This window comes from Drosophila tropicalis, unplaced genomic scaffold (assembly GCF_018151085.1).
Source record: "Drosophila tropicalis isolate 14030-0801.00 unplaced genomic scaffold, ASM1815108v1 contig_3, whole genome shotgun sequence".
NCBI lineage: Eukaryota > Metazoa > Arthropoda > Insecta > Diptera > Drosophilidae > Drosophila > Drosophila tropicalis.
Genome location: NW_027172753.1, coordinates 160,585 through 188,241, shown reverse-complemented (window position 1 = coordinate 188,241; position 27,657 = coordinate 160,585). Strand labels below are relative to the sequence as shown.

General features: G+C 35.6%; 4 protein-coding genes across 6 annotated transcripts; 2 read left to right on the top strand and 2 right to left on the bottom strand.

Moving 5' to 3' along the window:
- Window positions 1-882: 882 nt before the first annotated feature.
- Window positions 883-9,912, top strand: LOC137572302 (putative inorganic phosphate cotransporter). Its single transcript, XM_068284048.1, has 5 exons — window positions 883-1,590; window positions 7,736-7,917; window positions 7,988-8,434; window positions 8,505-9,128; window positions 9,193-9,912. Exons 1-5 carry the CDS (start codon window positions 1,551-1,553, stop codon window positions 9,400-9,402), a joined length of 1,503 nt encoding a protein of 500 aa, XP_068140149.1. The 5' UTR covers window positions 883-1,550; the 3' UTR covers window positions 9,403-9,912.
- A 377-nt stretch (window positions 9,913-10,289) lies between these two features.
- LOC137572308 (putative inorganic phosphate cotransporter) lies at window positions 10,290-12,547 on the top strand. Of its 3 annotated transcripts, none has more exons than XM_068284056.1 (6): window positions 10,290-10,459; window positions 10,642-10,760; window positions 10,825-11,006; window positions 11,072-11,518; window positions 11,576-11,957; window positions 12,027-12,547. In XM_068284056.1, the coding sequence occupies exons 2-6, from the start codon at window positions 10,706-10,708 to the stop codon at window positions 12,443-12,445; spliced, it is 1,485 nt and encodes a 494-aa protein (XP_068140157.1). In that variant the 5' UTR covers window positions 10,290-10,459; window positions 10,642-10,705; the 3' UTR covers window positions 12,446-12,547. The 3 variants fall into 3 exon arrangements, with proteins under 3 accessions (XP_068140157.1, XP_068140158.1, XP_068140156.1); XM_068284057.1 differs by lacking the exon at window positions 10,290-10,459 and having other exon boundaries at window positions 10,571-10,760; window positions 12,027-12,265; window positions 12,336-12,547; XM_068284055.1 differs by lacking the exon at window positions 10,290-10,459 and having other exon boundaries at window positions 10,571-10,760.
- A 3,806-nt stretch (window positions 12,548-16,353) lies between these two features.
- On the bottom strand, window positions 16,354-17,232 carry LOC137572340 (uncharacterized protein MCAP_0864-like). The gene has a single exon (XM_068284086.1). It carries the CDS (start codon window positions 17,230-17,232, stop codon window positions 16,354-16,356), a length of 879 nt encoding a protein of 292 aa, XP_068140187.1.
- Window positions 17,233-19,619: 2,387 nt separating this feature from the next.
- On the bottom strand, window positions 19,620-26,140 carry LOC137572287 (transcription initiation factor TFIID subunit 4). The gene is made up of 3 exons (XM_068284034.1): window positions 25,981-26,140; window positions 20,797-21,797; window positions 19,620-20,736 (listed from the first exon to the last, which is right to left on the bottom strand). The coding sequence occupies exons 2-3, from the start codon at window positions 21,794-21,796 to the stop codon at window positions 19,796-19,798; spliced, it is 1,941 nt and encodes a 646-aa protein (XP_068140135.1). The 5' UTR covers window position 21,797; window positions 25,981-26,140; the 3' UTR covers window positions 19,620-19,795.
- Window positions 26,141-27,657: the final 1,517 nt, after the last annotated feature.

Here is a 27,657-nt window from a genome sequence, read left to right as displayed (position 1 = left end):
TTTTACTTTTGAACTTGAATTAAGAACTCTTAATGCTCTAACGCAAAATAAAAATGAGTAAAATCTTGGGATTACCATGATTCATTAACTCTTTTGACACATTTTATCACATTAGTATCAAGCAACATTGACGTCATTGAGTAGTAGAAACTTATGTACACATAATAAAGTAATAAAATTCAATGTCGCGAAAAAGTTTCCTAACTCTTTGAACACATCTCGTATACAGTATAGAAAAAGTCTGCAAATATTGTTAACTTTGGGCTTAAAAGATTAATGTTGAAATGGCAGAATACATTTTCTACACAAAGGATTTAAATTTAAAATTTCGCAAATTATTTGTAATCTCAGAACTGATTAAAATGATATTGCTAAATAATATTGTAAGCACATATTTCCATAAACATCATTGTTATATATAAAGATTTCAATTAAGTCGCATATGACCAATAAGAGTCATTGTAGGGTGCAAAAGTGCAATGTATTTCTCATTGTAGTACAATAGCTTTAAACAATATATTCTTTTTTTTTATAATTTGGCGGTTTTTTGCTCTCTACAATAGTTATATATACCTGTATACATATATTTGTATAGAGCTATATGGAACAAGATAGTGCAAATACACGAGCATACGGAAAATACAAAAAAAAAAAAGCCGTTAAATCGTCACACGTTAGGTATTCAACGCAGAATCGATTGTTAAATCTAAGCTAGAAATGGGCAAACTAGCCAATAAAAACTAAAAATTTCCTTGGCGGCGGCATAACCTTTTAGGCATATCGACACCATCGACCGATGGCCGATTGTTCAGATAGCAAAAACATTTTATTGCACTGCCATATGCCACTATATAGAGACCTGTATGCTCGGCAACGACTCCTTGTCGTAACAGAGCCAACAAACTGCGAACAGGGCCCTCATTGACTACCACGGCGCGGCACAAACGACTCGATCGAGTGACTGAGTGACTGATCGAGGGGCTAATAAAAACTCCAGAGCTGCCGCAGCTCCAACAGTCCCCAACAGTGCCAACAGCAGCAGCAGCAGCGCTTATCTGCTGGCATATAAACTAAAGTCGGTGGAAACGAATTTCTCATTTGAAATTTAACAGCCCATGTGAACGCGCGCGGAACACAATCCACCGCAAAACTCGATCGCAACGTTCTCCCCACTTCCACTCTCTCGTTCTTGGTGTCTCTGTGTATTTGTTGTATGTGTGTGATGTAAAGTGTGAAAATTTCGAGAAAAAAAAAAAATAAAGTAAAATAAAATCAAAAAGAAATATTAAAATAAAAAGGGAAATCCAAAGAAGTGCGTCAAAACACAGAGTTCCTTCAGTTGCTTTACCCTACTCATTCCGTGCGGTTCTTCACACAAAGCGTGTCTGTGCCCAAGTGTCTCTGTGTTTGGCCAACGAAAAGTGTTTGGAGGAGTATCAGCAGGATCAGCAGGATCAGAGCAAAGTACTCTCCTTTGGGTGTTATTTTAACCCGTAACCGTGGCGAAAGAATTGGCTAATTTATTAACTTTACAAAATAACAATACAAACATGACACAACAACCGCAATGGGGCATAAGTTTATCACGATGTAAGTGTGACAAAAATAATATAAGACGAAAAGAAAAGTAAAGAAAAAGAAAATAAGAAGAGGAAAAGATTCAAGTCCCAACGCGATATACCCTGTAAATCAGTTGAAAGTGTTTTGTTTTGGAAAATCCATTTACCCCTTTATTTTAAAACCAAGAAATATCCAAAATAAATGTTTCATTACTTGGTTTTTGAAATGCTCCAGCAGAAATATTATATTTATTTCATATTTATTTTAGTGTGATGAGAAGTGAAAGGAACTCAAAATTTAATAAGCTTGAGTTTTTAATACAGTTTACAGTTCATTGCCAAAATATTTCAATTTTAAGAATTTAAATTCTTCAAAAATTGTTTTTTTATTTTTAATTTAAATGCTTTTGAAAACAATTGAAAAAATATATATTTTGTTATTTCGTTTTTGAATTAATTAATTCACATAATTGAAATTACCTAAATCACTTCGATTGTATTTTTTGGCAATCTTAATATACTATTTACACCTTGTAAACAAAAAATAAAGTTTTTACCCTCATTTTGTAAATTTTTTTGTTTGTTCCATTGAAAGCTTAAAAAAAAAAAACTGATTACGAAAAGTAGAGAGTTCAATGTATTCAACTCATTTTATTTTTTTTTTTGTATTTTTTGAAGCATTCTTGAAATGTTTAAATACGAAATTTGTGTTGTTGGTTTCTTTTTATTGTTGTTGTTGTTGTTGTACTTAGTGGTTTAACCGACATTGACCGACAACAACAATAACAGTAATAAAAGTATTTAAATGACAACAATGACAAAAATATAACCAAAATGAAACGAAACAAAACGTTGATTTTTTTTTGCACTTTACTTCCGATTCTTGATTTTAGTTATTTTTTTTTCTTCAGTTTTTTTTTTTGTCTCATCTTTTTTCAGTTTTTGTTTGTTGCTTCAGTTTTTGGATGAATTATTCGAGGCACGAGTCTACATAGCTAATAATTATTAACAAAAGAAACTCAAAGAGAAGAGTAAAAAACAAAAAACATTTAAAATGCTTTACCTTTATGTTTTATGCGATGTTTATTTTTCCATAATCACAAAAAAGTCTTGAACAAATATTTGGCAGAGAAAACCATTCAATAGAATTTATGTACTTGGAACTTGCCGCTCTCTGAACAGTTAGATTTCTATATCATCCACTTCTTGGTTTATTGTTTTATGCTTTATTATTAACATATATTACGACAATTTCTTATTTCCTTTTCCTCATAGTTTCTTCAAGCTTTTTTTGGGCAAGGTCAATGTAATAAAAGAGGAAAAGAAAAACAACAACTCAAATTCTCTACTTGTATATATAAAATTTCTATATGGTATTAGAGTTCTTTTTTTATCGTCTGTCGTAAGAGTTTTTTTTTTGTTTTGTATGTGGGGGCCAATGCTTAAGCAAGTTGTTTAAAAATAATATATCTTACATACATATATAGAATCCATGTCAATACGACCAATCTTGATGATGATGATGATGAAGTTTATGTAAGCCCTTAATTTTTCGTCATAATAGATTTGTTTAAACTATTGACATACTGAATCTTTAATCCATTAATTACTTTAGCTACCAAGTTTAATTATTCAATGAACGGAAAGTTTTTTGCCACTAAATTGTGGCTTTATGACTGATTGGAAGGGGGAGCTATGTGATTGACGTGTTTCAATGTGTGTACTTGTAGGCTTAAGAGCTTTATGGGTTTATTAACTTAAGTGATTCTCCAAAAATTTTCCTATTTGATAGGGTTATGTTTTGGGGTCTACAGGTTTTTAACAAGTACGTCAGACATTTAGAATGTTTAGTTGTTCAGTTGGAGACGATTTAAGATCTCTTTTGTGGCATTTAGAAAGCTAATCTCTTAACTTGGCCATAGACCATGAAAAAATGTCATTTGCCAAGGGCTCGTCAAGCTGATTACCAAGCTACATTTCTATTCAGTCACTTGTTATGCATGCTAAAGCTAAACTCAATTGAACTCTTGCCAAAACGGAACAGCAATAATCAAGTCGAAAATATATGTAAATATATCAAGAATTGAGGGGCATATCTTTATACTATATACTTACATATATATGCTTGTACTTTAGCCTCGAACTCAATCCATTACACTTAAATATTTTCGCCAGAATATTAGCTCATGATTAACCGAATATGCATACATACATATACTTTTAAGTGTGTATTTGTACTTTATATGGCATGGCAAGTAGCTGCTCTTGATAAATCTCAAAATGGGAATATCAACATCAACAACATCATCATTGTAATCATAATTTTTGTTGTTGTTGTGCATCATATAATATACAAGGCAACAAAAGTTTATCACTCGAGTTACTAAAAATATCTTACCAAAAATATGCATATAAAAGATATACACAAAGATACAAATATATATAGATATACACACTTGCACTCACTTTCAAGTCACGTGGTGGGAAACGCTTTAGAAGATTTTTTGTTTTCTTCCTCCAAATTTGCTTATATCCTTATTGAATCGTTAATATAAGTAATTCACTTCAAGCAAAGTTAACAATGTTAAATAAACTTGTAAAATATTTGAAAATATATTGTCCATAACTTAAACTAATGTCTTTGCTGACTTTGATGGGTTGCTCAGCTTTACGTAAGATAAAACTTAAATTTATCTAAATTGATTTTAGTAATACTAAGTGTCAGTTAGAAAAAAAAAACCAACTAATTAACTTAATGAAAAATATTTTGTGAAAATTGTTACTGCATTTAATATGATATTTGCTTTAACTATACTAAATTAAGAAAGTTAAAAATACTAAAGTTACTTTATAAATTTTATGGTCTTGTTATGCATAGAAAAGAGTTTTTAGATCTGCTTTGAGATTTTTTATGTAATTAAATAATTAAGTGTCAACAATAGAAATAGATTCTTTCAACCGTTAATTTTAGATAACAGTTTGTCAGATAATAATTATAATTTGGACATCAGTACTTTATACAGTTAAACTTTGCTACTTTTATATGTTATTTTGCTTTCGAAGTACTTGAAAGTTGTTCCATATACTTTTTATTATAAAGTAGTAAAAGTGTAATGGCAATTAATATAAATTTTTGAATATGAAGATTTTCAAAAATGTTTTAGGGATTTCGAATTATTCTAACTACTCTGTATTTGGCGGTCAACATCTCCAGGAGTAGGATAAAGCGTCTGCATCCTTGGGACAGACGACCAACACCGATTGCTCGATAACAATAACTCTATTTATAAAGCTCAAATTCGTTGTAAAAGCTGTCAGAAGCTGAGGCAACACAAATAAAATATTAATTTTGTATTGACTTTGCTATATCTAAAATGTAGATACATACTTATGTTTTTGGATGTTAAATATAAAAATCTCCTTTGATACATTTTTAAACATTGTTTCAATGTTTTAAGCCAATATTTAATAATCAAACAATTATCATTAATACCAGATTCCATGTATTGGCTTCTGGAGGTCCAACTTTCCAACGAGAAATCCTTCTGCTGTTGATTTCGTGGTATTCCAGATGAACTTCTACTCATCCGTGCATTATCAAATAAGAGACACTGTATTTTTTGTTAATTTCAATGACCTTTAAAGTGATAACAATCCATTTTGATGGTCAAAAGTTATATTTATTTAGTCTGCTTCTTTTAGAACCCTCTATACAGTTATGGTCAGTCTACTATAGTCGATTTTAGCCATATACATGTATATATGTGGAATGGAATTCAGTTAGAGATAATCTTTTCATTAGATCCATAACTATTCAGATGCATAACTACATATTTCATAGTCCATATAATATGGCTTATCAGTATGATGAGTTAGTTAGCCAAGTGTAACCATATATTTGAAAGCCAATTTAAGGCGTCTAATCGTGATTGGAAGTGAATTATGGCACTTACTTAATGTGATTAGCGTCCACTTTCATACACACACAGACACACACACACATACAGCCCAGTGATATATAGTATATATTGGGTATTGCCTTATCAACTTATCATACGATCGATGGTAATCATATTAAACGAATTGTTTCTTTTTTTGTTAAATATTTTATTTGACAATCGTGTGGCCAATTGCTTATAAATTTTGTCGGCTTCGCCAGTTAAAGCAATTTTTTTTTATATTTTTATTTTGTGGTGGCTTTTGTTAAATAAAAATGTTAAATATTGACATATTGTTAAATTGCCAGCCTCAATTGGATGGCAGGCCGAAGTACGTCAAAATATATACATACAAACCTATTTATTAATGTTAATTTATAAGTTAAATAAAGTTGTCAGCCAGTGACGTCGTTTCAGAAAGACAGAGACAGAACTGGAGCTAGTTTATAGTATGTGGGCGGATTGACAGTCGTAGTGATTGGAGCGTGAATAATTATAAACGTGTGACAAAAATTGTTATGATCTAATAATATAGTCAGGAACTCCAGCGGACTTATTTACCTGTTGAGGGAATACTTTACCTACTGATTATGTTAATAAAATTGTTTTTGATTGTGATATTCATTAGAATTCCTCTATTCATATGGGTCAATGTTAATCTTTTGAGTTATAGAGTCTGAGCACACGAGCCCCATCCATCTTCATGAATTCAACCTTCAATGCTGATCTCTTCAATTGGCAAGTTGTCAAAAATTTTCATTTGTTTTTGGAGCCCTTCAAACAAAAATTAATTTGTTGTTGTCTAGGCGTCTTTATGATCTTCATTTCCCCATACTCTCTCTATTCTTTTTTTTTTGTTTTTTAATATGGCACACATGTTAGGGATTGGAAATGCACTTGAGCCTTTTATCGCAGATCTAATGTACTTCAGAAAGCAATAGTAACAGTGAACAACCTTATCATTAGACACAATTCCGATTTTATAATACAATAATCGGTTGTTAAAGTGTGAGCGCCCGCCCGACCGTTCGCCCGTCATTGGCGAAACTGATTATGAGTTCATAGCGCCGTCGTTTTCGTTTCTAATCACGTGAAAGAAGTGCGAACCCAATAAAAATATATTATGAACATATTTGGGTTCTCAGAAGGGTCATAAACAAATTTTTGTTAGCTCATAATTTTCATAAAAATTCTTGAAATGTTATTAAGATTATATTTCATAAAGGTTCTAGTCGAGATAAATGTCAAGGCGGTCAAATTCTTTTCTACTTATTGTTAGATTACATTGTATTATTAATATCAATTCAAAGCTTAGATCCTTTTTAATCCAAATTATTAAACTGCACAATGATATTCATAATTTGTTAATTTATATGTAAAATCAATTTTCCGACAATTAGAACTTAGTATCTCCTTTGACATAATATTATCTGTATTTGATAACGTTTTAAACTTAAGATAACCCTGTAGATCCTTTGGGAGAGAATGGACCACATTGGCAGTCCGGATCTCTGTTTTTATAACAAAGTATGATAATCGTTTTTGACCTGAAAGAATCTATTTTCAGTTTGGCACTTGCCAAGGACTTACTCACTTTATGCTCTTTCATTCTTTCCGTCCCTCCACTTCAACTTATGAAAGCTTCCACCCCGGGGAATCCCATTTAGGGACTCTGTGAATTGAAACCCTGTGATTAGGAGTACATTTTGTCGCAACTTTCAAATATTTCTTAGTCCGAATGGCTAAAAATCTGTGACCCTGGGTTCTTTGTCATTCGCCAACAGTATTCCGATTCAGATTGAATTTGTTGTTATTACATTTGCTTTTCATTAATTAATGAAATTGCTATTGTCTTTTTCCAACTATAAGGGGGATTTATAAAAAATATATATACAAAAAATCACTTCATTATAATTGCAGTGTCGTGCGGAATTGAATTACTCGTAACACTAGAGCAATCAACATGGCAATTTGAACTCTAACAGCGCAAATTGATTTGTGCCCAATTGAATAAATTGTATATAACTATATAATATATAGACGTATATATTTCATATTAGCATGTTAACCAAAAATCTATTTACGTATTTGAAACAATATGAGCGTAACATTAAGCCAATTTATGGCCGATTAGCAGACAAATTTAACGTACGTCACAGAGGAACCAGTTTATTTTTATTAAGTACCCCCATAGATGTTGTTTCTAGCTAATTAATGACTTTCACTTGCTTATTTCAGTTTTTATAATACCACAGCGTGTGATATTGGCCATCATGGGCTTTCTGGCCATCCTGAATGCCTACACGATGCGTATTTGCCTCTCGCAGGCAATCACAGTGCTGGTGGTTAAAAAGAATATCACAAGTGATGATGACGATGTAGCCATTTGTGAGGCTGATGATCTAGATGAGGGTTCAAGTGTAAGTGTATTTATGGGACTGGCCAAACGGAGTTATTGATTTTCATCTTTTTTATTTTCTAATCTCACAGGCCGGAGGCGATTATGAATGGTCGGAAGAGCTGCAGGGCCTAATTCTATCATCTTTCTATATTGGTTATATTGTCACACATATTCCTGGCGGTCTGTTGGCTGAGAAATTCGGCGGCAAATGGACTTTGGGTCTGGGCATCCTGTCCACAGCCGTTTTCACCATGCTAACACCTTTGGCCATACAGAAAGGAGGTTCCGATTGGTTGATTGTGACTCGTGTGTTGATGGGTCTGGGCGAAGGTACCACATTCCCTGCCCTCAGTGTTCTGCTTGCTGCCTGGGTGCCAGCCAATGAACGCGGCAAACTGGGCGCCTTGGTCTTGGGAGGTGGTCAAGTGGGCACCATTATGGGTAATCTGTTATCTGGTGTATTTCTTGATGAATACGATTGGCCATTTGTGTTCTACTTCTTTGGCGGTCTAGGCGTTGTATGGTTCGTCATCTTTGTAAGTAACAAACTAAATTGATGAGTAGTTTCTGGCAATAACGTTTAATCTCCATTTTCTTATTCCATAGATTCTGTTGTGCTTCAGCGATCCTACCAGCCATCCATTTATCAAGCCCAGCGAACGCGAATATTTGGTTAAGGAAATTGGAAACATTGGACGTAACAAGAGTCTGCCACCCACACCCTGGAAGGCCATTCTGACGAATCTGCCTATGTTTGCATTGGTCTGCGCACAGATTGGTCACGATTGGGGCTTCTATATCATGGTCACCGACTTGCCCAAATATATGGCTGATGTCCTGCAATTCTCCATTAAGGCCAACGGCTTGTACTCCTCTTTGCCCTATGTGATGATGTGGATTGTGTCGGTGGGCAGTGGTTTTGTTGCCGATTATATGATCCGTCGCAACATTATGAATACTACAAATACCCGTAAAGTGATGACAGGTTTGGCTGCCTTTGGACCTGCCATATTCATGGTGGGTGCATCCTATGCTGGCTGTGATCGTACTCTGGTTGTGGTTCTCTTCACCATCTGCATGGGTCTGATGGGTGCATTCTATGCGGGCATGAAACTGACTCCTCTAGATTTGAGTCCCAACTATGCCGGCACACTCATGGCCATCACAAACGGCATTGGTGCCATTACGGGAGTGATTACACCATATCTGGTCGGAGTGATGACACCAAATGTAAGTTCACGTCATAGCAATCAGATTATCAGTAAATTAATGACCAAAAATATCCATTTTGCAGGCCTCGCTTTTGGAATGGCGAACAGTATTCTGGGTGGCCTTCGCCGTACTCTTTGTCACCGCCATTGTCTACTGCTTCTGGGCCTCTGGTGAGATTCAGCCCTTCAATAATATACCCATCGAACCGCGCTCTGTGGACTTTGAGGCCGAGGAGCGCAAGCCCCATCCATTCTCCGATCATCAGACGAAGTCTGCTCAGCATAGCTCTTAAGGCTCCAAGCCCTCTATTGTGCCATAAACCTATATATATGTATATGTGTATATGTATGACTCCATGTATTCAACTTGGAATTTTCTGTTTGTCTAATTTTTAGTCAAGAGAAAAGAAATGTTAGACATTGTTATGTGTATATTTTTTACCTATTACCTTATTATTGCATTGCTAGTTTTATAGTATCGCCGATCTAGGCCGATCCCAAAAAAGATGAAAACAAATAACCAGAACCGTACAGGCACTACACTATGTGGCATTAACTACTACTTAAGCGAATTTACTTACACACACACACACACACACACATACTAATTATTTATATAAGCAACTCTACTCTCTTTAATTAATTATCTATTATTTAGTATTTTAAAAGCGAAATACCTTAAAAAAATACTTAAGGCATGTCTTCATTTTGCATTCTTAGTACTTAAGTCAGTGTTGTAAAGCGCTAGAAAAGATATAGTACTTAGTTCGAAAAGAAAAAACCGATTATTGTAGACATTTAAACTTTTTTTTTAATATTGTTGATCAATGTGCAAACTATGTAAACAAAATTTGCGTGTTACTGTTTTTATCAAATAATGTTAGCCAAATAAAGTGCATACCGAAAAAATGAAAAAAAAAAAAATTAAAATATTTTTCCTAGACAAGGTCTAAATAATCCAACACCGAGATATTGTAATGAATGTTTTGAAATCTTACTGTCATTTAGACAAGTCAAGGTAGATTAGATAATAAGTGGTTACGTTCCTAAGAAATACCAAGTTAAGCGAATCCGTGTGGATCAGGGAATGAATCTAAGCAAGCCTTTTGATTGGTCAAATTTGTCGTGCCATAACAAACGTATTTAATTTGCTAGTTAATCCAAATCATTCCGTAAATTCCGAGTCTTTTTGAGTTGCTCTCTTGATTGTCATCTAATGTAAATCTTGCAAGTCATCGAATATGGAAAGGACGGATCTAAGTGGGTGATTCCGGCAATTTCAAACTTCAGACACCGTGCAGAATGCGATAGAATATAAAGTTTTTATATTAATAACAAACATCCTCTTCGGTAAGCCGATTTCGACTTGATATAACATATACACCAATATGTTTAGACCTCCTAGAAGTATGCTACAAACATTCGGTGGGTAAAAATACGGTTTACACTACAAAACATTTCGAGAATAAATAAATTTGATTAAGTGACATTATCTTTTCTTTTCAAATTTGTTAACCATTTATTTTCATTAGTCTCGAACACGTTTGCGCTTTTGAGGTCGTTCCGTTCATATATGAATCCCTAACAAAGATCAAGATGGCGGACAATACGGAACGAGGGAAGTCAAATTGGGGACGGAAGCTTTCCCGATGTAAGGCAGTCGCAGACTCTGTGATATTCTGAATAATATATTTTTGATTTAATATGCTTTCCAGGTTGTCTATTTCGCCAGAGAGTTGTATTAGAAGTCATGGGTCTATTAGCCATTATTGTTTGCTATATGACTCGAATATGCTTGTCGCATGCCATAACCGTGCTAGTTATAAAACAAACCAATGAGTCCAAAAGTTCATTTAACTTGAGCCATTATTGTGCACGGGATGACAACTTTAATGTGGTAAGCTGAAGATAGTGTGTCAAATGGAAGTAAATATTGAATACTTTTGTTTTTTCTTCTTCTAGCCCGCGGGTAAACATAATTGGTCAGAGATACTTCAGGGCTTAATTTTGTCATCGTTTTTTATTGGCTACTTCGTTACCCAATTACCTGGTGTCATATTAACGGAAAGATATGGTGGCAAATGGATACTAACTGTAGGAATGTTTTTCTCAGGACTCGCATCAGTTCTGTCACCATTGATCATTAAGTCCTTTGGACCATATGCTTTCATGGTACTGCGCATTGTGATGGGCCTAGGGCAAGGTTTGGCATTTCCAGCTTTAAGAGGCATAATCGATAGGTGGATACCACCCATTGAACGGGGGACATTGGGAGCCTTTATCATATGTGGTGCAATGTTGGCCAGCTTGGTTGCAAATCTATTCTCTGGTATACTTTTAGCTAGATTTCATTGGTCTGTCGTTTTCATAGCCTTTGGTGGTCTCACCCTTATCTGGTGTATTTTCTTTGTGAGTATACTTCACTTTATTAAGAAGATTAGTTTATTATTAGACAATTTTTTTTAGACTTTCCTTTGCTATAGCTATCCTGTTGCCCATCCGTACATTTCGACAAAAGAGTTAAATTATCTTTACGGTGAAATGGGAGAGCTGGGACGTGTCTCCAAACCGCCCGTTCCTTGGAAACAAATTCTAACTAGTGGATCCCTTTGGCCATTAATAATGGCTCAATTTGGTTACGATTGGGGCATGTCTCTGATTATCAATGATTTACCTAAATATTTCTCACATATTCTGGGTATCGGAGTGCTGAATAATGGTGTCTATACTTCAATGCTCTTTATACCTTTGGCGACATCTGGAATTATCTTTGGGTTCATTGGAGATTGTTTAATACTCAGGGAGTTAATGGAAGTTACCAGTGTCAGAAAACTCATGACAGTTATTGGTGGGTATTAGTACGAGATCATAAACTGCTCTGAATTTAGACTTCTATCCAAATATATAATCTGTTCAGCTGCCTGGGGTGCTGGTGCCTTTATGATTGGTGCTTCTTATGCCAATTGCCAACGCTTAATTGTCATTGCCCTGTTTATGATGTCCATGTTTTATATGGGTTCCTACTACACTGGCATTAAGTTAGTTCCCATGGACTTAAGTCCCAACAATGCCGGATATATAGCTGCCGTTGTTAACAGCATTGGAACGATTGCTGCTTTCTTAGCACCAACAACGACGGGTTTCATATTGTCTTATGCAAGTCAAGAAAAACTTAAGCCTTCTTTTTATTATCCATATGAAAATATTTGTAACTTTCTTTCCACAGAGCGCCTTTTGGCATTGGCGGTTGGCCTTTTGGCTGGCATTTGGGTTACTTTTCGTCACCGGTATAGTATTCCTCTTATGGGGTACTGCAGAGGTGCAACCCTACGATGAGCCGGAGAAGAAACAAGCCGAATAAGCGCCTTTCCCAGCTGAATACAGTAACTACAAAATTGTGATTAAGAAGAATAAAATGTTTAGAAATTTGCACCCCAATATATTTATACCTAGTATAGGGTTCCTGTTCTCTTAGAACCAAAAGAATCAGGATATTTTGAAATAGTTTTCAACAATGGATTGGAGAAGTAGAACCATGCCCGACATCCCGACCAACTATTATGGAAAAAGACTTAAATCGAAGTAGTATACATGTAGATAGTACACCCTCGTTTGGCTTTATGGTAAACTACCGATTAAAGGAAGAGCCTTGTATGTCATCTTCCATGTGTTTGCGAAGGATCATGGTAAGGCCACATCCTAACACGGAGACAGGCTCCCAAGCAGGGACCAAGACTTGTAACACAGATACCGTCTACAGATGACATCAGATCGTCGCGGCGTTACCAAGAAGACTGACTTCTCCCCCTGTGCTCTTGCTCATGCATTAATAATAAAGTTTTTTTTTTATGGGATAAGGTTGTTCAACCGTTTATCATGTGTGATCATCTAAAATCTCGGTTTTTAATTTAATAATATGTTTAGTCTAACTAAACTGAGCGGCACGCCCTAATAATGTTAGTTGGTTATCTTCGATTTTGACTTTGCAGGGCCTAAACCTGTGTATAAAACGGATCCCAATTGCAAATTGAAATTATTTCTTCCGTGCAAGTTAACGAATCGTAAATGGTACGCTTTTCTGTTGTTTTTTTTGTCCCGAGCTTCGTCCTGAATTTCGGGCTAAGTTTACAAGGAAGCAGTTATGAATTTTTATTCGATGATCCAGACATTTTTCGAAAATGTTATAATCAACCCAAAGACGTTCTGAGTATAGAAGACTTATTCGATCTTTCGGAGATTAGTAGAAGAATGGAAGATGATGTTGTTAATATGTCGGGCAACTTTACGGTTGGCTACAATTGGGGAATTGAACCAACGGATCGCTTGGAGGTAAGATCCTTGAAAGGAATTAAAATTTAACGGATCTCAAAATTCGTACCATTCAATTATTATGAATCAATTGCTTTTTAAGATATACATCTCTGCGTACCATTGGGAAGTTGGTGATTGGCAGCCCACGGTCTTTAACATCATCTATCGAGATCTCTGCGTAGCGATGAATGACCCATCGAGTTACTGGTACATTTACGTGACCCAGCACATCATAAATAAAGATGTAATGAAAGAAAAATGTATCCTTTCTCCAGGTGTAAGTATGTATATAAAGACACAAAAACTTGGTTAAAAACTATTTTTGAAGCAGTTTTAAATTCTTGAAAATACTTCTTATGCCCATGCAGGCAGGGGTTGACACAAGAGCTTAGGGTGTATGCTTTGGAGCCTACTTCGGCTTAGAAATATTTAAAGGAATCAATTATTTAATTGCTATTAATTTTATTTCAGACAAAATATTACTTTGAGCCCTATGATGTCCGTTTTAATATAAGTTCAACGGGTCTGGCCTTTAATGGTCGCTATAAGGTCGAGTTTAAATTAAAGATCTATGACAAAACAAACAAAATTCGTCCCAAGTCGGTTTGTTTTATATGTACTGGCGAGTGTTCAACAAAAAATTTATCTCCACGATCCGGCTTTGCATCTCCATTAACATATCCATGAACATTCAATAAAAATGCAGTGTTCTCTGTGATAAATCCATGGAACCAGAACGAAAGCCGAACGTAACATTTAAATTTAATTTTTTCCCTTGTTCCAGACATCGGATATTCTGACAATGTAACGAATTTTGCCAAAAGAATATATTTTGTTAGAGGGTTTGGGTGAATGAAATTTGTTTGGGTTAAGACGAGCATGAGTAATGAAATAAAAAATAATAAGATTTGCTTTATTTCAGCGGAAATTGCTCCATTATTTTTATCGTTCTTGACAAAGAGGAACTATTTGTTCAAGTTCTTGAAGTTGGGCAAATCCTTTTAAGTTTCTCATTTTGGAGAGATTTTTTAAGGCTTTCTAAAACGCCTTAAGACCAGATATCTAAAAAGGTATTATTGGCAACTATTTTCGGGAGTCCTCTGTGGTTTAAATTTGTTGTTATCTTCACAAAAAAAGGATAAAGTTAAAATACCAGTTCTGATTTTATTATGCTTATTTTATCATTACTAATCAGTGGAGCAAAAACATTAAAAATTAACATTTTGATGACACGAGGTCATGATATAGCATTATCTCCTGCAATTTGAACAATTCGATTGCAATAAATTGTTCTCGTGTAAACTTTACAAAAACACGAAATAACAACGATAAGCAAATAGTTTTTGTTCCATCAATTTTAGACACTGATTGATCTCTTTTTATACCATACACCCATAGGGTGAAATGGTATATTAAAGTCGCCAAAATGTATGTAACGGACAGAAGGAAGCTTCTCCGACCCTATAAAGTATATATATTCTTGATCAGGATGAACAGCTGAGTCGATCTAGTCCGTCTGTCCGTCCGTCCGTCCGTCCGTATGAACACGCAGATCTCGGAGACTATAAGAGCTAGAGCCACCAAATTTGGTATGTATACTCGTGTATTATGTACATATATAGAGTTAATTGGAATTTCGGCCACGCCCCCTTACGCCCCCAGGAATCACATAAAACTATTTTTCTTAAAAAGTATAACAGCTAGAGACATCAAATTTAGGTTGTATACCCGTTTAGTTAGCGCGCAGAAATTAATTGTTCAAACTTTTTGCCACACCCCTTTACGCCCCCAGGAATCACATAAAACTGTTTTTCTTAAAAAGTATAATAGCTAGAGACATCAAATTTGGTATTCTGACTAGTTTAATAAATGCGCAGAAACTGGCTATTTAAAAATTTTGCCACGCCCACTTCCGCCCCCGCAAATTAAAGAAAACTGATTTTATCAAAAACAAACAAAGCTAAAGTCACGAAATTTAGTATGTAACTGGCTTAGTATGCGCGCAGAGTATATATATTTTCATATTTTGCCACGCCCACTTCCGCCTCCATAATTTAGAAAAAACCGATTTCCTCCTGTAGTTTTTTGACTATCGCATTCAAATTCGGCAGACTAATTAATCTTATCTATTTCTACAAAACTACTTTATTGAAATCGGACTAGAAACATGCAAAATATGCGTATGAACGTATTTTACTAAGCGGTCCACAAGGCCAGAATTGGCCGTTGGCTAGTAGCGGCGCTAGAGTGCTCGTGTGTTCGTAGAGTGAGCGAGATAGCACATACTATGAAACATGTAAAAACAATTTAATAGACATACATTTGGTTTTCGAAATTTGAAATATTTGTTTCACCTGGTGTATGGTATACCCAAGTCGACGAGTCGACTTACTTGCTTCATTTACAATAGCGGTTGTCAAATTGTTGTTGGATATGGGAATTGTGATCTATAACATTTTCGATCAACGCGAACGAATTAAATGAAATAACAAAGTCAGCCGATTTGAATGTACAGGGCACGAGAGAGCGGGCCTGATAATATATCTAGACAAAATTGGTCAGCATCAATAGCAATTTCCGTCCGTATCATGACTATAACAGCTAGAGATACCAAATTTTTGTAGACTTATTTAGTAGTAGTACAACTACAACGTCTATAGATTCTGATTTGAAGCTTTACTTTAATTGCATTCCCTAGAACCTAGATTACAATCATAGTTTTAAATCACAAAGTAAGTATTAAAATATTTTATTGGTGTTTTTATTTTCGCATTTATTGTGTTTAAAAAGTTTTAGTGTATGTGATAAAAATCAAATTAAAGTTGTTTCGGCTGTTTAATGACCTTTAGTTTTCGTCCTTTTTTTCAACAGATGCAAAGAAGGACTGCTTCAGATGCAATGTGAGAGAACCGTTGTTTAAAAATTTGTGTTTTTTACCAAAAGTTTGGGTCATAAGCCGATTGTGCTGGTGCCCATATGTTCTTCAGATCAGTTTGTTGGCTAGGATTCTTATATTTCGTACAGTCATTTAGATTCTTTTCAATGCTTTTCTGATTGCTCAGCAACTGAACAAGTTTCTTGCTTAAATGTTCCGCGCCCACATCAACCTTTAGGACGTACTGGGAGATGTCAGCTAACCTTTGAGTTTGGGTATTGTTCACCAGTTGTAGACTCTGTTCCAATTCATCTACTTTATAGTTGGCTCTGCCAGTCAAGTCACTTAGCTCACTCAAATGCAAGACTTTGTAATCAATATTCTTTTGCGTCAATTTCATGGTTTTCGCTGTCTTTTCCAGCGAAACCAATTCCCTTGAAATGGATTCCTTAAGCGAATTGCTGAGATCTTTTAAATGCTTCTCCACCGTCTTGGACACGTTTTTTAATTCATTTTTATGTATATTTTGGTTGGCATCCACTTTGACAATGACTTCTTTGATCTGGAGTTCACTTTTATTTAGATTTTGCAGCGCTTCATTGTTTTTCACTTCGAAGGAGCGAATGCTGGCGGTAAGATTCTTGACCCCACTTGCAGTCAGTTGGAAGCTGTGGGCAGTGTCGTTTTGAAGTTTAACCAAATCTTCCTCGAGACGGGTAATACCCTTCACCTGGTCAAGCTGCTTTTTGATTTTGTCTTCAATGCCTTTTTGTAGGTTGGCCAAATCGCGAACCTCGTGGTTCAGTTTCTTTAGCTCCTCACCGCCTTTTTTGAGAATCTCCTGAATTTCGCGATCGTATTTCAGCGTTTTACTATCCTCAGCTAAGGTAAGGACAGTAGTGAAGCACAGAATCAGCAGTACAATTTGGATCTTCATGGTGAACGAGATGTTTTTTGTTTGAATGCAAGTCTTAATGTGTACTTTATTGTATTGTGAGCTGCGGTATAAATAGCCAAAGATTCTCACACCTGGCAGGTGTCTTTTTTAAGATTTTAATAATATCTATTAAGAAAAAGAAAGAAACTACCGAACTCTCTTTTCTTTTTTCTTTTTTAAATGAGATTACAATTGGTAAAGCTTTAAAAACTTTTGATATTGAATTATAATCTCAAGCATAAAACGTATGACGTCCAAATAGGTAATGCTTGGTTCAACGACATGTTGGCGGAAAATGTTCAAAAGTGGTGCATAGTTTTACTTCTTTGTTTAAGATTATGAAGTTGTTTTATAACCATTGAAATTGTTTGGATTAATTGTTGGAATAGTGACCTAGTTGCAATTATCAACTCCAAATTAATAGATAGATAGTTTAAAAAATAATCCGTACTCATTTAATTTCTATAAACAGATTTGTATATTGTATATATATAGAATTCTATTTTCAAAATCATTTGATTTTTATATTTCGATAAATAAAAAAGAAACTATTTTGGGGACTTTTTAAACTAATGTACAAATTCTTTTAATATAAATTGAAAATCAATAATCAATCGCATCGCGATAAAGACAAAGGCAGTTGCACACTCGGAACAGAGACATAGACTTTGTTTTTCACCTTGTTCATGTTCTCATAGGTACATCAATTGGCATTAATGGATCCAGTTAACTAACCCGACATAACAAGCTCTTCAAGCTGTATTTGGCGCCCACGATTCATTAAATATCATATCACAATTAAAGTAATGTCGAAATGCTTTCGCTAATTGATCCGTGCTTATCATTCGTCGGGATAAAACGTCTACGACAGTAGCAGAAGTAATTAATATTTGCTGGATACTTGCACATTTCGCTTAAAACTTGAAACTTTTACCTGAGGGCACCTGTTCTTAATACTGATGTTTACCACAGTAAGTAAAATTACTGTAAGTTTTGTAAGCTGTGATTGAGTATATACCGTTACTTAGCAGGAAATGAACATCGAGAACCTTACAAATTAGATCGAAACGAGTAAATAACGGTACAGTTACACAGGTTTACAAGGTTTTGGACCCAAGCAAGAAAACAACTTTTTGAAGTAATTTTTGGTGCTGAACACGAATCAGCAATCCAAAAAATAGTTATAAATTAAAAATATTTTCAAAGCTGAAGCTGAAAATGAGGGTAATAAGAATATCATATTAATTAAGTAATTGATGAAATTAAAAATAATTCTTAGTTTCGAAATTGTCAAAATGTAAATTTAATGATTCCAAAATAGATTTTTTTAAAAAATCATCGAAAATAATTTCCAAAAAGTCATTCTAAATTTAAATTTTTTAAATAATGACTCATAATTTTCGTCAAGGCGTAAATCGTATTAATTATAATTATCATTAATTGTAAAATTTGCATAATATACATCTTTACGATTCCAGTTTTATTCTATGGTTCTTTAATAATTATGAAAATTTAAGTTCTAGATCTCGAATCAAAAAGAACATCAAAAAATAAATTACAAACTACAAAAAGTTTAAAAAAGGTAGATACCAAAAATCACATTTGTTTTTATCAATCGTGAATTATGATACTCTTATACTTTAAATTTGAATATAATATTGGCTTGGTGGTTTGAGTCTTGGGTAAGTTAAGCTAGGACAAAGCCCAAATTTAAAAGCTCTGCCAAATAAGAAATTAACGTACGAAATACATATAAGAACCAGTTAATGACGAAAGTTTAATATAAAATTGATGGAAAGAAACACGCTGAAAAAGACGGTTACCATTACATACATGAAGATCAAGGATCATCATCAGAAGCCGCCTGGCTTTTCCACTCTTACGTCCTTAATTTGAAACTCATTGGGCTTTTAATACCAAAGACATACCGGTTCTGACCACTGTTTGCATATAATTGTCATAGAAAGGATCGGTCGAATGCCTTTTGTTTTAAGTTCTCGGTTTCAAATTCAACGAAAGTGCAAATTGTCGTATTTTGAGCTTTTTACAAGGATAGTCTTTGGACTGGTGAAATCTAACTATTTGAAGTCTCACGACAGAGCGATCAAAGTTATAACTTAGGCAAACTGCGTAACTTAAGTGTCTGTTTTAACAATATTGACTGTAAGGAAACTATATTTGGCAACATTTTTGAATAAGTGCCGAGAGCAGTAGAAAAAGGAAAGTTTCTAATTGACACAAAACTGTTTGATATCATAGATTGATCCCATATTGCACATAAGCACGGTTTTAAGTCTGGAATACCACACTGCACTGAGTCATCATTAAAAAGTCCTCAAGGTGAGGCAGTTCTAAGAATATTTTGCATTTAAAGCAATGGTAAGAGCTACATCTCTGAGTATATTTAATATCAAAAAATTCGTTTGGTTTACAAAATGTACAGACATATCTTTATATAAAGCGATTCGATTGCAGTTGGTTAGAATATAATGTAATTGTTTCTCTCGAATGGCAATAAATTAGTTTTGGATTAATGCGGCGTTTTATCGTCATTCCTCTAAATCTAGTGTAGATAGAATGCCACCAGAATGGTTAATAATGCCGAAAATGTACTTAAATGAGATAGAGATTTCTTATCGGCCAGATTGTGAGCATCGTGTAGTCCTGATTCTGCAGAAAGCCGTGCCGAAGTTAGGCCTGGCATGCGCATAACATCTGGAAGGCCACCTGGCTGCAATGGAGCCAATGGCACCGAACCCTCTGGCACAATAAATGGTGTGGTCGATTGGAATGGTGCCAGGTGCGATGAGTCCGGCGATGGGGTTACAGGAGCGGCCGCAAGAGCAGGAACAGCAGCTGCTCCAGCGACTGGTTCTGTGCCATTTGCAGGTGGAGTTGCTTCCGGTGGTGGTGCTGGATAGCAGGCAATCTTCTCTACGGCAATAGTTTTGCTAGCATCTTTTGGATCTGGCTCGGATATTTGAACAGGTACACAGATTATGCCACCTGGCGCGGCTGGTGGAGCTGCATTGGCATCAGCAGGTGTTGCAGCCGGGGCTGGTGGTACTGCTCCAGCATTTGAAGGTGCAGGAGCTGCAACAGGTGGTGGTACAGGAGCTGCCGCTTCACCAGCAGCTGCAGCTGGGGCCGGTGGTATAGGGTTCAATGGGGCTAATGGCGTCTGTGGCTCTCCTGCAGCTGCTGCTGGAGGCGCTGAAGGAACCGGAGCCACTGGAGCTACTGGGTAAGACGGAGCGGCAGGTGCCTGTTGTTGTCCACCCGCATTTATGACGGTTGTTCCAGATCCAGCGCTTGTAGTTGTCACTGATCCTGGAGGTCCATTATTGATTATAATGATCTTATCGTCATTGTTTCCGTTGTTATAACCACCACCACCGCCACCGCCTCCATAAGAGGGAGAATGCTCAATTACACGTGTCTGTGTAGGAGTAAGGGCGTGTCCAAGAATAGCACCACCAAGAGCACCAGCGATCAGTCCAGTACCTATAAACAAGAGCATTTGAATAAGATATATCATTGATAGAGTAACAACAGATTACGCACCTAATCCCAATCCAGAAGATGACTTTTGAGGTGCTTGGGGATAATATGTAGCTCCGGCTGGGATAGCAGCTCCAGCTGGCAAGAACGTGGCACCCGCGGGCACAGCAGCAACTGGAGCCTGTGGATAGTAGGTAGCGCCATGTGGAACTCCTCCTGATGGATAGAAAGTAGCTCCGGCAGGGACTTGGCCAGCCGGATGATAAGTGGCACCAGCAGGAGCATAGCCACCGGGATGGTAGCCTCCGGCTGGCGAATAACCACTGGGATGATAGGTGGCTCCTGCTGGCAGATTTCCAGCACTGTGATAAGTAGCCCCAGCTGGAAGTTGGCCGGGATTGTAGTAGGTAGCACCAGCCTGTTGACGAGGATAACTGGATTGCACGTTGTGTGCATTGGTAGCCGTGATGGGAGTATGACTGCCTGATCCGAATCCACCGGTGCTATTTCTAGGTCTGTAGTTGGTGGCGGGAGTGTAATGAGAACTGCTGCTGGACGCCGGTCGGGAATTACTGTTGGTATTGGTGGCTGCCGAGTAACTCGGTGGCGGCGGTTTGTATGATGGATTGTATGCTGGAGGACGCTCGTGTATATTGGTATGAGCTCCTCCCACTGGATTTGATGCCGAATAGGCCGGCGGCGGACCTTGATTCTTGGGTGGTACATTCCAGCCAATGGGTGAAGCAGTGGCTGGACGAGATACACTGTGGCTAGCCTGAGATTGACTGACACTGCTAGCGCGATTTGGTTGCGAATGGGAACCAGAGTAACTTAGTCGTGTTAGATCCGTATTGGAATACGAAGGTTTTGAATAGGAGTGGGACGAAGAAGAAGACGACGATGAGGAACTGCTCCGTCTCGGTGTGTAGCTAGAACTGGAACGACTCTTACTGCCTCCGCCACCAGACCAACGTTTTGCCTGGGCATCTTCGAAGCCCATAGCCAGAATAAGCAAGGCTAAAACCACGATGTGGCTCACTCGCCTTGAGACAGGCCGCAACATGCTGGAATTATTGATATTACGCGGGTTATTCGGGTTCACAAAGTATAGATAGGTATGTATATAGTCTAGAGGAATGAGATCTAACGCCTGGCTTGCTACGTCTTTGACTGAGATGCTCCAGTAGATTGACACCTTATATACATGGACTGAATGAAATGAATCTAGTCTTATCAATTGCGAGACTGTGTGCATACGTACATATGTATATGCCAGATCAAAGGGCCCTCAGCATATATTTGAGAAGCACATAAAATATTTTTCAACAAATGCTCAGAAAAATAAAGTGATTCATTTTAAGAATAACAACTTAATCCAATTAAACGAAACCGCAATTTAAAGTAGTCACCTATATTCGATGATTACGAATCTTTATAAGTAAGACGTATAAAAAGTGAATACAAAAGTTGGTAGATTCTAGCAATTGTTTCATATTCAGTGTTGGAGGAGACGTCATCGTTAACTTAGATATGTACATATTAAGATTATATTAATTGTTTAAGATTATTGGAATTTCTACCACTGTATTTACATAAACATGTTCTAAAATCTTCTGTTATATGGCTCATGAGGAGCTTCTAACTCATAAACCCGAAATATAAAAATGACTTCTTTCTGGAATTCGAAGAGGAGAAGACTTATTTTTCCTGACTCCATTCCACATGCTATTGAGCATTAGAGTTTTGTACCATCTGCAACTGGGCAGATCAAACATTCAGGTTAAAAGAAATATCGCATTAAGCAATCACAATACAATCCTGCAATTATTTTGTATATACATTTCTACACTTCTGAACTTGTGTAAATTTAAGACTTAGCTCTATGTTCGTTACACATATTAGTCAGTAGAGGAAGTTTCAAATTTCGTTTATACATATGTATATGATAGTTATTCAATGTCACTGATATTGGTCAAATTTAATTGATCTTGGATGTTCGTAAAAGATTTCTTCTATGTATTTTAAGGACTCTTCAAGCTCAAGAAAAGATACCAGATCAGATCAAAGATCAGTTTCATCTCAACATCTCTCCCTGAAAGGGGTCTAAAACGTTTTCGTCTTTCTTTGTCCCTTCTAAAACCCTCTTGTTATTCGAAATCGCACAGATACATATATACCTCTGTATATGATATCTAAATTGTAATTTTCATATTTAAATGACGCATTTACAAACAAATCTAGATACAGATGTCATGTACTCGTAGTATATAAGTTATCTAGCTCCCTTCCCACAAATTGTCATTCTTCATTGCGACGACGCAGCTTAAATTTGTTTTTGCATAAACAATTTGATTCAATTTGTGCTAATAATAAATTGTCAACTTGGTAAACCCCTCGAACTTTAGACCTTTTGCGGCAAATGTGTTACAATTTGTTTGCATACCATTGTATATTGAATGGCTCTAATTGATATTCCATATTTGCGTCAGTTTCCTATTACCGTTTCCATACCCATTTTCATTTCCATTTCCATCCCCATTCCCTTTCCTTTTCGCGAGCAACTTAAAGAGGTCTAGTGACGCAATGTCACGCCCTGGTTGGCCATTTTTAGAGGGCCTTAATGCGTGTCGTTGTTGTTTCTGTTTTGTTTGTTGGGGCGGCCAAGCTAATGATAATTAACTTGGTGATTTGGTCGACTTGTCGCGTGGCTACGCTCCATTGACTTTTGCCATGTTCTTTCGTGTAATTAATAAGTTCTTGGGGTGCGCCCACAGACGTTATGTTTATTTTCTAAAGGTCAAGTTTTTAAAATGGCAACTTTCTTGATGAGGCTAGAAGGTAAAGCCTTCTAGTAAAGTAGTAAATCGAAATGTGGGGTAACTATATACACGATGTTGTAACGCTGCTTAATTAAAATAAATTGTTTTGCTTCATAAATAATTTAGAATTTCCAAGTACCAAGTGTTAGAAAATCTGTTCAGTGAAATCTCTCTTATATAAGTACTCGGAAATATCTTACGATCTTTTCCATTTAAATTGCCTTGCACTGAATGTTTGTGATATTGACAAAGATCTCTTTTATTTCTGTTCTCTCTTATCTTTACGGTAATTGGAAATATCAGTGAATACTCCTCTATGTAATGCTTTAACCAGTGCCCCAGAGATAAAGAAAAGGTCCTATAACAACTATTTGAAAAACTTTAACTTAAAATTTAAATACAAATGTAGAACCACTTTAGTGACCTTGGGGTTTTTGCAACAACCTTTAATCAAATTCAGTAGCAAACCAAATTATTGTTTATAATAAAACGTTGTATGTGTATGTGTGTACATAGATGCACTTGTTGCAATAGCAATAAACAATAGCAAAAACCGGTTTGGCATTTTGAATGACTCACGGAGTAGGAAATATGATCATGCATCACAATTATGACGTCAATTAATCTCAATCAGTTTGTTTTCTATAATATATAAACACATGTACATACATATATCTAACTAGAAAGTGTTTCTTGGAATTCCCAGTGTTTATATATATATATGCGTATACTTGATTTTTTATTTTCATTGAAAACATCACAATGAGGCTTATCAGACTTGACAGATCAAATGTCAAATTACATGTAATAAATAGCTATATTAACTAAAGACCTCAACAAGTTTCAAATGGATTTGACTATGAAGTGAAGACTTATTTAATGAGTTACCTAAGTGAAGTTGCAAAAAGCAAAGGAAATGTTGTAGGGGAAAACAATAAAATAAACTGTTAAATAAAATTAATTGGGCGTCAAAAGCCGGTTTTTGTGGCTCTTGTTTCACTTTGCAGTTTGATACTCTGCAATTATACAAAAGCGGCTTTATAAGATTACAAAAACCTTCGATTTGTCTCAAAATTTTGAAAAAAACTTTATAAGATCACTCTAAGGCTAGAAGCGAAGAAGGTTTGTTTAAAATTGAGGGCTAAACTCAGTCAGAAATATATTAAGATTAATTTGTTGACTCTAGTTAAGGGTATTAATAGATAGGCTTTAGAGTCTCCTTTTGTTTGCTTCTCTAGTTTGGTCAACTGTGGCCAAAAAAAGAAAACCATTTTTATTACTTTTGTGTGGGAATACAATGAAGGCAAACTAAAATTTCATTTGCTCAAAAATGGCAACAAAAAAGTAAGATTTTGAAATGATATACATATTGTTATATATGTATATTGGAGTAAGGCATAAGAGTCGTATTAGTTATTAAAAAACGAAGCTTTTTATAAATCTAGTCGAAAACTATTTCCACTTAAAAACATTTATACTCCAATCATAAATCGTTTTATGATGTATGTTATCCATAGAGATAACTTAGTCCCTAAGTTGCTCTACTTAAACATCCACACGTGCATTCTGAATCTAAAATATTCTAAATTTAAAACGATTTTCTGAGTGGCATGAAGAGAAAACACATAAAATTCCAAAGTAATACTAGATGCACCTCAGAAAAGTGAAAAAGAAAACAAATTAAATTTTCCATCTGTTGACATCTTGATAGATACCAACTTAATAAAAATATTTTCACAAAATTGAATGTGTTTGTATTGGGCCTGAAGTGGAAATGGAAAATCTACGTTTCCATTTCGATGAATACTTTGCTCGGTTTTCTTTTTGAATCAATTAATGAATTGGCACATGTCTAGACTCAATTGTTTCGAATGGCGTATTCGTGACCTTGAAATCGTTCAAAATCGTGCATTAAACGCAATTCTCTACACTTTTTATTCCAAAGGGTACTGTCAATTGGGCAATACCCTGACACTAGCCAAGCCAAGTCAATCTAAGCCATCGTTTTAGTCTACTCAAGTATTTCTCGACCTCTTGACACTTTTATGTTCAAGGTTGCCTACTTGTTTCCCATCTTTTCCATAAGGACATCAAAGAGACCGACATCTTTCCAGCGTCAGGAAGGAAAACCCTGACTTTTTTTTTATATATTATATATCTTAAGATGTTCTGAATGACATTTTAAAGAATATAATGCACAGAAAAGTTGTTTTTAGATTTAAAATTTGCCTGTGACTTGTTTATAGAGTTTAGGGTATAGAAACTTCGTCGATTGCTGGAAGATTTCATTTAATTTTTTTTAATTTAGTCAGCAAATAAACACAAATTTCGTCTTCCTTTGTGTGCAAACACGTAAATAATTTTTAGGGTTTTTGTTTTTGGTTTCAAATTATATATATGTTTGTATTTCACTTATGTATGTATTTACTTTGCAATTTCTTGTTGTCTCTTTGTTTTTTTTTATTATTATTGTTTTGCTGCTTAGTTGTGTTTTTTTTTTGTCTTGTTTTCTGCTTTGCTTTTCGGTTGTCCGCGCTAACAATTTGTTGGTGCTTTAGTTTCGTGCCAAGTTCCTCCAACAACTGAAATTGCGGTTGAAAAATTGTGTGCTGGCTGCGCTGCTTTGCTCCGCTTCGCTCTGCTTGCTCACAGACCAAGAGAGAGCAGTCCAAAGCAAGTGATTGTTGTTGGTGTTTTTGCTGGTCGCTGGTTGCTGCCGCTATGACGCCTTTTGTATTTGTCATCACTGGCATCTCTCTGGAGCGTCATATAAAGTGGTTGTGGGTGTGTGTGTGTGTGTGTGTGTGTTTTGTTTGTTGACCATGTGTGTAAGCAATGTGTGTGTGTGTGTGTGTAAGTCTGAATATATTTATTTAATTTTAGTTTTAGTGCTGGAACTGTATGAAGGGGAATGGGTAGGTTATGCGGTGGCGGAGAGGGGGGCTTATTGTGGCTTATTGAAGTCTCAATCATTTACAGTGGCTTGCTTAGCAATCAGATGAGGTTTGCCACAGTGGTTTAGCGATATACATAAATATGATACAACAGAAGCTATCACACTGTGCTAATCGTGTGAAAAATGTCAATAAATATCATAGTAAATACATAAATACATTAACCAAAGGGACGGATTCGGACAAAAACTGGGAAACTTCAGATCCTTCCGAAAATAGGGGCCCAGAATATGAAAACCAATTCTAATAATGGCCAATCTAAGAGATAAGAGCTAATAATTGCCTAGATTTGATTTTTTTTTAAAGTATCTCAGATCGGTCCCCTCTTTTAGGTACCGGCCCTGTACATCACTTTGATGATAAGAAAGATTTCCGATGAAAGATCTGCCTTTGAAATGAAAACCCTGCAAAAGTGGCAATATTTCTTTAATGTTATCAATTGTGTGCAGTCTTAGGGCAAGTTCCCATACAAAATCGAAAATACAAAATTTGTTTTTCATATCTCTAAATATTCTCTTCGAACTGGAGTTATTGATATATTGAGTAATTTATTTACTGACTAGAAGTGTTTAGTAGAAGGGGGCTTCTGAAAACTTTATAGTACTGTTGAAAAAATATAATATTAGGAAATAACCAAAATGTTACTAAAGGACATTGAAGTGTTCAAGAAGGCATTTGGAAAACATTTGACACGTTACCATCAAAGTAAAAAAAAAACACGTAAAAGTTTATTGTTAACATAATTGAACTAAATACCATAAGGACAATTATATTGAGCTTTAACTTATTTTTATTCTTTTCAAGAGTCTGTAAATATGTAATGATAATGAAAGAGAGAAATACATACATACATACATCTGTAAGTAAGGACCCAACAATATGTAAGTGTTAATCTAAAAAATCGTTTAGAGAAATCTTAATCTAATTACCATGTAAAAGGGTGGAAGGTTGATTTGCTTCTTATAAGGTTAAGTTTATGCTATATTAACGCTTAATTGCATAAGAGCGTAGCTTCGAAAAACAATTTTGCGTATTTTTCTCTTACTAACTACTCCTAACACTTTGTAAAACAATAATCAAGTGTAAACTTCTCTCTCTTTATAAACTTTATTGTTATATCTATATTCGCGATCCGCAAGGCGCTTGATTAT

Coding starts and splice junctions, on each gene's coding strand:
- LOC137572308 (XM_068284056.1), top strand. CDS start 10,706: ATGGCGGACAATACGGAACGAGGGAAGTCAAATTGGGGACGGAAGCTT. Junction 10,761..10,824: donor GGGACGGAAGCTTTCCCGAT/GTAAGGCAGTCG, acceptor TATGCTTTCCAG/GTTGTCTATTTCGCCAGAGA. Junction 11,519..11,575: donor TTATCTGGTGTATTTTCTTT/GTGAGTATACTT, acceptor AATTTTTTTTAG/ACTTTCCTTTGCTATAGCTA.
- LOC137572287 (XM_068284034.1), bottom strand. CDS start 21,796: ATGTTGCGGCCTGTCTCAAGGCGAGTGAGCCACATCGTGGTTTTAGCC. Junction 20,737..20,796: donor ATCTTCTGGATTGGGATTAG/GTGCGTAATCTG, acceptor TCTTGTTTATAG/GTACTGGACTGATCGCTGGT.
- LOC137572302 (XM_068284048.1), top strand. CDS start 1,551: ATGACACAACAACCGCAATGGGGCATAAGTTTATCACGAT. Junction 1,591..7,735: donor GGGCATAAGTTTATCACGAT/GTAAGTGTGACA, acceptor TGCTTATTTCAG/TTTTTATAATACCACAGCGT. Junction 7,918..7,987: donor ATCTAGATGAGGGTTCAAGT/GTAAGTGTATTT, acceptor CTAATCTCACAG/GCCGGAGGCGATTATGAATG.
- LOC137572340 (XM_068284086.1), bottom strand. CDS start 17,232: ATGAAGATCCAAATTGTACTGCTGATTCTGTGCTTCACTACTGTCCTT.